At 39.1% G+C, this 13287-nt stretch overlaps 1 protein-coding gene across 6 annotated transcripts in view; it reads left to right on the top strand.

Moving 5' to 3' along the window:
- The window catches only part of LOC137180043 (noelin-2-like), a 35316-nt gene that overhangs the window by 2660 nt on the left and 19369 nt on the right, over positions 1 to 13287 (top strand). For 4 of the 6 annotated variants that reach the window (XM_067585216.1, XM_067585214.1, XM_067585215.1 and 1 more), the window contains exons 3-5: positions 3262 to 3406; positions 9190 to 9339; positions 11661 to 11816. In XM_067585216.1, coding sequence (XP_067441317.1) covers positions 3263 to 3406; positions 9190 to 9339; positions 11661 to 11816 — 450 coding nt within the window. In that variant the 5' untranslated portion in view covers position 3262. Of the gene's footprint in view, positions 1 to 3261; positions 3407 to 6084; positions 6243 to 9189; positions 9340 to 11660; positions 11817 to 13287 lie in introns of those variants that run through there. The other 2 variants (XM_067585218.1, XM_067585217.1) reach the window with 2 other exon arrangements.

The following is a 13287-nucleotide window of genomic DNA, read 5'->3' as shown; positions in this document are numbered from 1 at the left end:
AGCAGAGAACAGGCATGTTCTTTTGTAGTTGTTCATCTTGCCACAGCAATTAATGTTCTGTTTTGGGTCATGGACACCCAGGTCTTTAAAGGCTCAAAAACTGTACTTAACATACTTTTTATAAGCTTGATACTATTTTCCATAATTGTAGGAGAACTGCTTACGAACATTATTTTGACCTGATGACATGTTTCACAAGTCTGATGTGGAAAATGACTCATTACTTCTGTTCTGGGTCTCATGAGACCCCAGCGGTAAAACACAGTGATTTTCATGTGCTCAATATCTGTGACTGGTGTTGACATTACTTTTTACACAGCACTACCCCTCCCTAAAAACGGTCAGCTTGATCCCAAACATAAGTAATGTCACTACATATTGTACATTTATTATCACTTAATGAACTGGCTTAGAGTCAGTGATAAAAACAGGAATCACACATAAGCTTCTAAAATGACAATTATTGTCAACTTAAGATAAAATTATATCATAATAATAATCTTAGTCAGCCAGGTCAGTAATGACTGCAGTGTATGGATGAGTGTAGTGTGCAAAGAAAACACAAAACCCTAACCCAGATGGCTGGTGGAGGCCTGGGAGGAAGAGAAGAGAAAAAGGTTGGAAAGGAAGCCACTTAAGTTGGCTGAAGCCTAAACTACCCAGGTGTAGGTAGTTTCCTGATATTACCTACACCTGGGTACATTCCTCTCCAACACTGCCTATCAGCTCCTAAGCCAGGAAGCCAAACCAATCTCACAAGCAGAAGGCAAAGAGAGGGACCTCACACTGCCAATTATTTGCTTAATTAATTGGTTCATCATTTGCTCTATAAAATATCAGTTAATAGTCAAAAAGTCTATTACAAGTTCCCAGAGTCCAAATTAATGTCCTCAAATGTCTTAGTTTTTCTGACCAACAGTCAAAAACCCAAACAACCAGTTTACTGTCATTGAAGACTAAGAAAACAAGCAAATAATCACATTTCAGAAGCTGGACCCAGTGAATTTTGGACATTTTTGCTTTAAAAAAGCTGAAAGAACCAGTGTGTAAGATTTAGGGGGCTCTATTGGCAGAAATGGAATATAATGTTCATATGTTTTAATTGGTAGGTTCTCCTACACGCTTGGAAGGGGAGGGTGAGACGAGGGGTATTCAATTGGTTGCAATCTACAACCTCACCCAGAATTCCACTAAATCCTACACACTAGTCCTTATAATGGTGATTCAATTATGTAAATTGTTGACGATTAATTGATTCTGGCGACTAATTTTGACTAATTGCTGCAGTTCTATAGCAATGCTTTTAGCACATTTAATTACTTTGTCACCTTCATCAAAAGTACAAGCTCAGTTTGTGGCAAAAGGAAGGGCAAGTCCTGTTGGCGTCCTTCCCTGGCTATTGCTACTGCTATTGCTGCTGTTATTGTTATTGTTATGATTGTTGTTATTCTGTCCGTCTGTCCCCCCCCCCCCTCCCCCCCCCCCTCTCCCTCCCCCCTCTTTCTATCTCTCTCTCAACCCAACCGGTCAAAGCAGATGGCCGCCCACCAAGAGCCGGGTTCTGCTTGAGGTTTCTATCCGTTAAAGGGGAGTTTTTCCTTATTGCTGTCGCCAAGTGCTGCTCATGGGGGAATTGTTGGGTCTCTGTAAATTAAAGAGTACGGTCTCGACCTGCTCTATGTGAAAAGTGCCCTGAGATGACTTTAGTTGTGATTTGGTGCTATATAAATAAAAATTGATTGATTGAAAACTGAACATATTCTGTTTTAATGAGGTAAGAAGAAGAAATATTCAAAAAACTATGATTATATATTATATTATATATTATAATATATTTGCATATACAGCAGGTTTGTGGGAACCGAAAAACAATGTTATAGTTACACAGCAACCCAATTTAAAAAAATTGTTTAATATAATTTATTAGGGCTGCAAATAACGATTTTTTCATGATCAATTGATGTCATCAAATGTTTTGCTTTGTCCAAATAACACCCGATAAAACCCAAAGATATTCATTAAAAAAGAGCAGCAAATCCTCACAACTTAGAAGCTGGAACCAGAGAATGGTTGAACATTAACTGATTATCAAAATACTTCCTAACTAGTTTTCTGTCAGGTAGAAAATATTTTAATTTATTTTTCTGGGAACATAAACACATTCCTCTCAAAACTGTCAACACTGTCTTTATTTTATTTTGGGAGTGTGTTGCTTCCATGGAAACGCTGCAGCTGCAGATCAAATAAAGCATCTTCCTCTCAAGTTTTGATCAAATTTAGTGTGAAACAGCTTGCAGACTTTGAAGAGTTTGATGGTGGGAGCCACATGGTGGCAGTGTTACATCAATTTGCAATGTGCGTAAAGCACAACTACACACAGACCAGGGACAGGTCAATCCACAGCATTGTGCTTTCATGTAGGCGTTTGCATGTAATCAATATCAAAGAAAGGAAGGGAAAAATGGACAGGGAGGAAAAAGAAAGGGAGGGGCTGACTGCAATGAAGGTGAAACGGAAAATTAGATGAAAGGAAATGAGGAGGAAAGGAGTCACAGCAAGAAAACAGGATAAATGTTGTGTGGGATTTTGTGATATTACTTCATATTTCATGTTATGCGCTTGTTCATTTAAGCAAATATTTTCAAGGGGAGAGTGTGCACATTTTATTAAGAAGTTGAGAGAATAGATGAGAGCATGAGTGAGAGGGAGAGATGGAGGAGTGTGTCTGAGAGAGGGAGAAAGAGAGAGGGAGGGTGGAGGGAGGAAGCGCCAGAGAGTTAGTGGATAAATAAGAGAGCAGCTCTGGCTCAGCCTCAGCGTCTTACTGCCAGGCGGAGGAGGGAGTCCAGGACACACACACACACACACACATATAGGCTCCAGCTCAGAAGGACCTACCCAGCTGTTTCCAGGAGCATCTCCTGCAGACTGAGCTGTGCTTTGGATGTTTGGACTCTTCACATGGAGGCATCTGGAGTGTCTTGTGCTCCAGGATTTATCCTTTAACCTGTGGCAGTGTAGGAGCAGAGACTTCAGCAGTGGGACGACCCAAGCTGTGGTTTTTATCAGAAAACGCTGAATTTTGGATTTTTGAGCTGAAAAACTGTTGAGCATGTACTGTATACAACGTTTTACCTGTAGCATCATGTTGTCTACCTGCCGTTTTTAGCATGACCGCTGTCAACAGTTTGAACTGTGTGTGAGAGAGCCAGGCACAGTTTCTGTTTGTGTGTGTGTGGTGTCTGAATGTGTGTGTGTCAGGATGAGTGTTCCCATGTTAAAGATTGGCGCGGTGCTCAGCACTATGGCTATGGTAACTAACTGGATGTCCCAGACTCTGCCATCCCTGGTTGGACTCAATGGAACCGTAATCTCCCCTGACGGCACACATGAGCGGATCGTCAGTGTATGTATTCTGTATATCTATACAAACACACACACACACACACACACACACACACACACACACACACACATATATATATACATGTATATAATTTATTTATTTTCAAAACAAATGGCGCAAATGTGTTTTGGAGATATTTTTTGTCATCAGAAGTTCATCTTTCACACTCTTTAAAATCTGTCGTCAGTGAGTTAAATAGCACAGATTTTTTGGCAACCCGCATGTGAAGTTATTCTTTTAATGTTCCCTCACATGCTTCTGTCAGCTGTTTTGCACACATCAACACCCACTCTCAGTGCATATCGAATAATCTCTCTAATGTGACATGCAATGCATTTGATATTGAGAAATTGCTGCTTGTGGTTGCAGGAAAACGCACAGAAGATCGAGAATTAGAAGGAAAAAGAGTCAAATTTAGGGATCAACACATTGAGGAACATTTAGCCTACATGCAGCAGATATTTGATCTGTTCACTGGTGCAGAAAAGCACAGAAGGCACAGAAAAGAAAAGATGCACAGAGGAACAGATTTAGAACAAAGCTGGAAAAAAAAGCAGTGTGTTGCTAATGTGAAGAATAAATAGTACTAATAAATAAATAAATAACTGTTTCTGTTAATATGAGTCATAGAGTACACATGTATAGTATATACCCACACACACACACACACACACACACACACACACACACACACACACACACACACATCCAGGGGTAATAGGATTGCTCTCTCTCTGACTTACTGGGGTGATATTTCTCCTGGGGAAGGCTGACTCACCCATGGGACAGCCAGCGATTTGTTGCCCTAGCAACACCCTGGCAACCCTAGACATGTAGATGCTGGACCAATACACACACAGGTCTCTTAACTCTGTATATATATGTGCGTGTGAGTGTGTGTGTATTAGGGCTGAATGATTTTGAAAAAATATCAAAGTGCGATTATTTAGACTGATATTGCAATTGCGATATGATTTGCAATATTAGAGGGAATGATCCTTTTTACATCATTATTCTCATTTTCATTGAAAAACATTTTAAAATGGTGTGATTTTGATTTGAGATTTGTACCAAACAAAGATGTTTTCTTAAGTCTGTAGAATATAATGTGTAGGTCAGGACATCGCTACAACATGACGATATTTCATTTAAAATGGTATTTTGACTTCAACATATATTGTGCCCCCTGCAATTTCAAAATTGTAGTAGGCCTCACTGCGATTTCAATAAAATTTCTATTAATTGCTCAGGTTTAGGGTCTATAGGTGTGTGAGTGAATGCTTTTGTATTTGTCCCTTCTCAGGCTTTGCATGATTTAGCTTTCTGGCTCGAGAGGCAACTCACAGCTGCTGTGTGGCAATACTTTGCAAGTTCAGCAAAGTGCATGCAGTCTCATGCAAGTAGACGCCTACACACAACAACAGGCGCACTCATACACACACACACACACACACACACACACACACACACACACACACACACACACACACAAACACAAGAACTAGCTGAGGACAGATGGAGTAGTCAAAGATGCAGTGTTGCTATTTCAGGAGATGATTGACAGTTAATAGAATGAAAATCTCACAGTTCTGAAGCTGTTATATTGTGCATCAGTTTGATGACATGTGAATGTAAGTATGATTTTATTCACAGTTGTGGTTCACAAACACAGTTCCTCCCTTTCATTGACACCACCCATCAAGTTCCAAATGTGTTCATTCAAACTGATTTTAAACTGATGTTATTTAACACTATTGATTAACTAAACGTGTATATTGTTACAATATTCATTTCATACAATTGAACTGTCAGTGTTTGGGTTGGTTTGGTCAAGTGTGCGTTCATACTACTACCGCAGTTTTAAACTGAACTGCACTTGGCGTGGCAGAAACTGGATGTTACAACTATTTATCCATTACTTTTACTGTACCTATCTTTTAACCATTATCCATGACTTTTAGCTATCTATTTTAGCTATTTATTCTTTACTTTTGGCTACCTATTTGAACAATTTATGCATTTCTTTTAGCTATATATTTTAATTATTTAATCATTACTTTGATCTATCTTTTAACCATTTATTACTTGAAGCTAACTATTTTAAGTGTTTTTCTATTACTTTTAGCTAATTGCTTAGATTTCCCTGCTTGCTTGGCAACTAGTTTTCACACACTTACAATCACACACAATGTACTGTAGTGTTCAGGTGTTACAACTGACTCATTATGTAGATTTAGTTTTTCAAGTTAGCTGAGCTACTCCACAATCTTTCCATGTCCCTCCTGGCAAATTATAAGTACTCCTGGTTGGGAATCACTGAGCTTAGATGACAACATTTAAACAGACATTTAGGTTTTTGTGTATGAAATAAGCTGTTATGCACATTTTTTGTAGGCTATAGTATGTTTTCCTTTGCCTACTGCCTGTAATTGAGTAACTTTTGCAGGAATTTAGCTCTGTACTCTCGCTCTATTTACACTGATCTCAATCAGTTGAGTAGATTTTTATTATTTTTCCCTTGTGTGAAATGAGCCCTTAGGTGCCGTATGTCCTCCTGTGTTTAATTACATCGAGCAGTAGGCACAAACGATGCTTATATTCTCATCCCATGCATGTCCTCTTCTTTAACCCCCCCCCCTCCTCTATTAGCTTCATAGTGAACAAGACTTCAAGGTTACCACACCAAACCCAGCTGATTGATTTATCAGATGTTTCCCTCCAGGCCTCCACCTCCCCTTCCCTCCATCCTCCCAGATTCCTCCTTTGTCGTTATTCTTTTTCAGGGTTTGTAGGGCAGCTCGTCTACTGGCGTTTCTCAGACAGATTACTGTGGCAGGTTGGTGTGTGTCAGATTGAGCTCAGCTGTGCCTTTGCATTGTTCTGAAATGTTAACACCAAGTAGGTCAAACTGGAGACCTGGTTAAAACTCACGGAAATTAGCTCATGATTCCACTTGTTCTCTAATTTAATGTGTTGTGACTTGGGTCCGACGCTCACACCCTAGGGAAAAAATGCACTTGCCTCAGTGCTACTTAATGAGGTCCCAAATAACCCCCCAAAAAAGAAAAAAATTAAAAAAGAAAATGTTCCTCCGCACGTGTCATTATATAACAACCTAGGTGGTATTTTAGAACAATTAATAAGTACCTCATAAATGCATGTGTCTTGCTGTGTGCTGCAGCCTTGAAAATCACCTCAACAAATCCATGTTGTTCTTGTTCAAAAGTGTTTGCGTTATTGCTTGTGCAACAAAACATTTTAAAAATGCAAATCATAGCCATAAGAATTAAATCTCAGAAGCAAGTTAATAAAAAATTGTCAAAAGGACCAAAAATCACCTCAATCCACCTTGATTAAACACCAGCGATAACTGACTTTTTGGTCACTTGGCGGCAGAGGAAACAAGCTGTAAACACAACACTGACATCCAGGAGGTTAATATGGGAAACTTGTCAGCAAACACATCTAGGGAGCAACATTAGCATTAATCTTAAGTCTTGTTTCTGGTGTTTCCATCCATTAATTGCTTTCTTTTAGCTGTTTTTGGTCTCCACCTGGATGGAGAAATATCTGGCTCCACCATGTTCACCATGTTTACCATATGATGCTGCGTACGGTCTTTTCTTTAAACACCTTCTAGCTTTTTTTTAGCTTCCTGCTGCAGCCAAAAATGACGCAATCAGAGCAGTTAGCGTAAATCAAAACAGTAAAGTTGCAGGCCAGGGAAACCAAAACAATGAGCTCAAAGACGCTAAAATGCTCCACAGAACTGAGGTGATCTGCAGAATCAGTGATAAAAGTACATAATATTCAAGAAGATAAAGTTAATTTTAGAAATGTTTTGTTTCATTTAAATCAAATGATGAAGGTTAAAAAAAATTAACTTGTCTGTCAGTTGGACACGTTTTTAATATGTAAATAAAATGGTAGCAGCAAGAATAGAAGTCCTTCATTAATTCTGGACTTTGAATAGGGTAGATATCATTTTGTGTGCAGAATTGTGGGAGCTCTAGGGAGCCGGTGACTTTTGCCAGAGAGAACAGCAGCTCCGGCTGTTGATACAGAGGGTGGAAATTCTCCAGTTATGCTGCTAGCTTTCCTGGACACAGACATGTGGGAGATGTCAAAGCCGATTTCAGCTGCAAATAAGAAATATCCAATTTACACACAGATATCTATGGTGCACTCAAGTACAATAAAGTGCAAAGAGCGTGCACTGTCCTTTTTGCAAACGTAAATGGACAGTTAAATCACAATACCTGTCCAGTTGAGAGATCATGAAACCTTGCTGAGATTTACCAGCATGACAGAATTAGACAGCAACAGTTTTTAAGGAAAATATGTGTCCACCGTTCTGACTAAAGCCTGACCTGAATAACATGCTGAGAGAATGCACAAAAGAAACAGCTTCAGTAGTATGAGTCACTGGGTCCCTTTGAAGCACACATTTTACACTTTGAAAAACAGATTCACACAAAATAACAAAAACAAAGCAAACACAATAAAATAAGATAAAATGCAACATGTAAACCTTCAAAGGTTATATAATGTAGTTTTAGCAGTGACTGTATTATGTATGAAAAAAGCACAGTATGCTTTACTGCTATGTTAATGTTAATTCTTACAATTTTTACAATCTCACCCTCATATCAATATACATAAAATGATGAAAGTGAATATACTGTACTCCTGGATTTTTTTTTAAACATATACTGTATGTGGGAGGCAGGATTAGTATGCAGCCTGAGGGTAAGCGCTTCCTGAGGGATTCCATAACATCCTTGCAAGTGTTCATGGAACTTAATAAAAACGTGTGTGTGATACATACAGACATAGAAACATACAGTAAGTGTGTGCATTCATCATTCTTGTCCAGGTCTTGTTTCTGTTTCCCAAGGAGTCCCAACAATATAATGCTCCCTATAAAAATGTTTTTGTTACATTTAGAAAATGCACAACAGAATGCGCAATTTGGACATTAAGAGGGCACTAGATAGATTTTACAGGCTCATTAAAACTCCGGTAGCTGAATGGATACTGTGCATGCTACATTTGTTGCATGTTATATCAGCTCCCTCCCCTTGTTTCCTTTCTGCCACTTCACTGTTGACTGCCCAATAAAGGCAAAAATGCCCCCCAAAAAACCCTTAAAATTTTATATTATTGAGTGCTTTTTTTTATATACAAAAATGCCTTAAAAGTCATAAGGGGTGGCTGGAGCAATCGCACATTATGTTCAATAAAAATCGTATGTGAATTTAAGTATTCATTTAAGAAGTGTAATATAAATTTAGAGCTGGATAGATTAATTGATTAGTCAGTCAACAGAAAAATAATCTGCAACAATTTAGATAATCGATTAACCGTTTAAATCACTGATCAAACAAAAATGCCAAAAAATATTCTCTCGCTCCAGCTTTTCAAATGTGAGCATTTGCTGCTTTTCTCAGTTTTATATCTCTGCTGATCTTTGGGTTTTGTACTGTTGATTGGATAAAATGAGACATTTGAAGATGTTATCTTATCTTGGATTCTTAAATTTGTGACAGGAATGATGATAGACAGATTAATAATGAAAAAAAAGAAAAGAATTATTAGTCGCTGCCAAATATATATTCAGTATAAAACACACAATTCAGTGTAAAACTTGAACTTTGAGCTACAGAGAAAAACAAAACAGAAAAACATGATTTACTTTGAATTTCACTGATAGCGTTGATACCTTCATCCGTTCATGATATTCATGCAGTAATATCATTAACAGAGAGTCTGTTTGTGTGCAGGGTTTGTACCCGGGCTCAGAGGAGGGCTGGCAGGTGTACAGCACAGCTTCAGATCCTGACGGCAGGTGTGTTTGCACGGTGGTCGCCCCTGCACGGAACCTCTGCAAACGAGACCCTCGGAGTCGACAACTACGCTTGCTGACTGAACAGGTGTGTTTGTGTGTGTGTGTGTGTTTGTGACTGCATCCCTGCATGTTTTAGTGGTCAGCATTACAATGCGGCAGGGGAAAGGCAGCGTACTGGAATGAAATATTCACTGGACTGTCTCTTTGTTTTGACACTTGCAGAAACACACATGAACAGACACATACACACGCACACACACTCAGGTTTCACTGACAGATGTATTCCTGATACATCAGTAGCTGTATCCTCTACAGACTCCCAGTCATTCAACATGCCAAAAGAGTTTAAACTCAAAGGAAATACTGACAGATGGGAGGGAAAGAAATACTTTGTTACATATTGCAGAGCGCAGCTCTCTATATGACTATTTGTATGCTTGAACGTCCATGTGTTCTTATATATGTTTATATGCATATATGTGTGTGTGTGTGTTTATGTAAGGATATGCATCGATTACGTAAGCACATTTCTCATAATGTAATGTATGTGTCCTCAGAGGTAAATAAAAGTGATTTATGACAAAAGTTGATGAATTATTGAACACCCACAGGCCAGCAAACATTTTTCTAAGCATGGTACTACAGCAAGGCTCACACATGAGACATATATATATATCCTGTATTGGCATCAAAGTACAAGTCCAGTACAGCCCACTGACAATAACATACATACTTTTTACATCATCTATTCTCTTCACACATAAAGAATGAGGAAAATGTACATGAACACAATCAGAAATAAATTATTTAAATTATTTAACTCAGCGTGTCTCTAGAAGTGACATGTGGATCTTGCTGTGCGTGTATGTGTGTGTGTGTGTGTGTTTACATGTGTTGTGCTCTGATTTTTCCACGCGTCTCAGTCCTCCCCAGCATGTGTTACAGCAGGAGGATGTGTGGGTGGGTTTTTGCCTGAGTGTTTGTTTGTTTGTTTGTTTGCTTGCATATCACTTCTGGATATCTGGGTCATTTTTATGATGGATTTTTTTTTTTCACATTTGTTTTTCCGTTCAATATCAAAAGAGATTCAAAGTATCTGGTAGCAATTCAGGAAGGTTAATGAGAAGAAGTGTGGGAGTGTTAGTTTCTTTAGAGCTCAACATAGTGTAGGTGAGAATTTCTTGTTTAAATGGATCTAATGAGAACTTCCTTCAAAGAGAAATATCATCATTGTGTGTATTTTGTCTTTATTAGTCCATTTTGAGATATCAGTATCTGAGGTTTATGGTGCCACATGTCTTTCCAGAATCAATGTCTCTATTCTGGATCATCCACAGACCTCTCTGTGAACAGTTTAGACTGGAACCACTTTCTGCCAAAGAAATAGTCCCTATAAGAACAAAGTTTGTTTTTTGTGATATGTATTCTCTTATTTTTAGCCATGCTAACAGCTCTATGGGTGGCAATGTCTGTCGGTTAGTCAGCCTGTTCACCATTTTGGTCCAGACTGAAACAGCTATGGCAGGGATTTTGTACAGACATTCATGGTCCCCCGAGGATGAATACAAATGACTTTGGTGATCCCCTGACTTTTCATCTGGCACCTCCTTCAGGTCAAAATTTTACTTCACCTGCACTTTGGTTTATGACCAATACCTGCTAAACTTACTACATTTCCACCAGTTTCAGCTTAGCAAATATTAGCATGCTAACACGCAGTACTAAGATGGTGAACCTGGCAAATATTACCTGCTAAACATCAGCATGTTGGCATTGTCATTGAGTGCGTTTACATGCACAAGAGTGTCCTGGTTTCTACTCTTATCATGGTATCGATCACATTCTGGATACAGCATTTACTTAAAACATGAGACACCTGGTTATTCATATCTTCAATGCACACACAAAAAGCAGGTTAGTGTAGAGTAACTGGGACAGCGTTCCTGGACACTTTGCTGTTGAAATTTCTACAGTAAATGTCATTTTTTAGTGCTGTAAGTAGCAATTGTAATCTCCACTGGAATGGGGTGGAGCCATAAATCCCGAAGATGGATATCTCCCAGTCAGATTGATCCCAAATTAATCTGCATGGCTAGATACCACGAGGTATACGTAAGAAAATATATTTTATGTAATTCTGGTGAACTATCCCTTTAAGTTTCTCATCTAATACCATTCCAAACCACAACAGGTGTTTGGAAACAAATAACAGGTGGCATCCAAAACAAATCATAAGCATTTCTGGCAACGCAGGATACTAACAATAATCACTCATAATATTAATCGTGTGTGTGTGTGTGTGTGTATGTGTGTGTGTATGTGTGTGTGTGTGTGTGTGTGTATGTGTATGTGTGTGTGTGTGTGTGTGTGTGTGTGTGTGTGTGTGTGTGTGTGTGTGTGTGTCAGGTTCAGAACGTGAGTCAGTCCATGGAGGTGGTAGACCTGAGGACATCCAGAGACCTGCAGTACGTCCGAGACTCTGAGCCCCTGCTGAGAGGAGTGGATGGACGTTTACACACTTATGTGGCCAACCCCCGCACTCTGACGGCTAAGGGCCTGCAGGTACACAAACACACACACACACACACACACACACACACACACTCACATAGACACAGTGTAAGACGGTCGCTGTAGGGAACACATAACCTTTGGTGTGAAAACATTGATTTCACGCATGCCAAGCTGAAGTTTCTTGCCTGCACTCAGACACGCGAGCATCTTTCTGAAAGGGGACAAAAATTGTCTTGAAGCTGTCAATTTGCTGGCTTCATGTCCACTGTGTAAAAGCGTCACACAGCCTTGTGCAGAAGGTGCCAGCAAAGCTGTAGCATCACTGCACATATTAAGACTTAGAGCTGTCCGAAAAAATCTTGTCTTGAATGAGTCTGATATGACTGATGATGATTAACGATGAAATTTACATAATATTGGCACAGAAAAGCAGAGGGAGCTCATTTACAACTTAGTTTTTTTAGTTGTTGGTGCTTTAAAATTTGCAGGAGAGAAGATAACTCACTGGATAAGTCTTGCCTTTTATTGAGGGAAATGTCTTAAATGTCTGCAGTTGGCAGCTCAAGACTCCTAATGACACTGACCTAAATGTAATAAAATCCTGTACTCTGTCACTGGTAATTTTGCCAGTAAGCACTGATTTGGGGATTTATGTCTTGGTGGCTGTGTAGGTGAAAACTGAGCTAAATTGAGATGAAAAGTGAAAGTTTTTTAGACATTTAGGTTACATGTAACTGTCATGTCACTTTATTTCAGCCTGCAGTTAGAATCTGCTTCACAGTCTTTTTCTATTTATTTCTTTTTTTTTTTTAAACCAAATTTAGCCCAGTTTTAACCAAGACACATTTTCACACACAAATCATCCAGTCAGCTCTTACTGGGTTGATAAAAAAAACTTTTGGTCATAAGACCTTCATCAGGCAAGAATCAGACAACACAAAGACATCAAACAATATTCTTAGTAACGAGTGCACAGCTAAAGGGACACAGGTTTACTGAAATTCACCTCCCGTTTGTGCCCGGTCATGAATTGATCCCGCCTGTTTCAACTGACATAAGAGCTCATTCTGACTGAACTTTGACCTGTGAAATAGCGAGGCTCCCCAGTGTCCAGCCAATTTGAGAAAGAGGGTAGGACTGACCTCGTGTTGGGGAAGTATTGATTCTTTGTATCATTAAATGTCAGGACAATAATAGCAGGTAGTGAAAATAAAGTTTCTGAGATGAAGCTGTATAATTCATTGGAGGCGTGTAATCCCAGCAGTATAGAATATTATATCCACTATTTAAATGCATGAGATGCTGTATGACACAGACAGAGGAGCCATAGGCGGTACCCAAGGAACACACACACACACACTCACATCACTAGGGATGGGAATTGATGAGATTTTATTGATACCGATGTCAGTATTGATTCTGCTTATCGGTCTGATTCTTCATAGATTCCCTCATTGATTCATGATCAATTTTCTGTATGGACAAAGACAAGGCCAGGTTTTCAGCGTCAATGCAACTG

This window comes from Thunnus thynnus, chromosome 3 (assembly GCF_963924715.1).
Source record: "Thunnus thynnus chromosome 3, fThuThy2.1, whole genome shotgun sequence".
In the NCBI taxonomy this organism is placed as follows: domain Eukaryota; kingdom Metazoa; phylum Chordata; class Actinopteri; order Scombriformes; family Scombridae; genus Thunnus; species Thunnus thynnus.
This window is presented reverse-complemented; position numbering and strand designations above follow the sequence as displayed.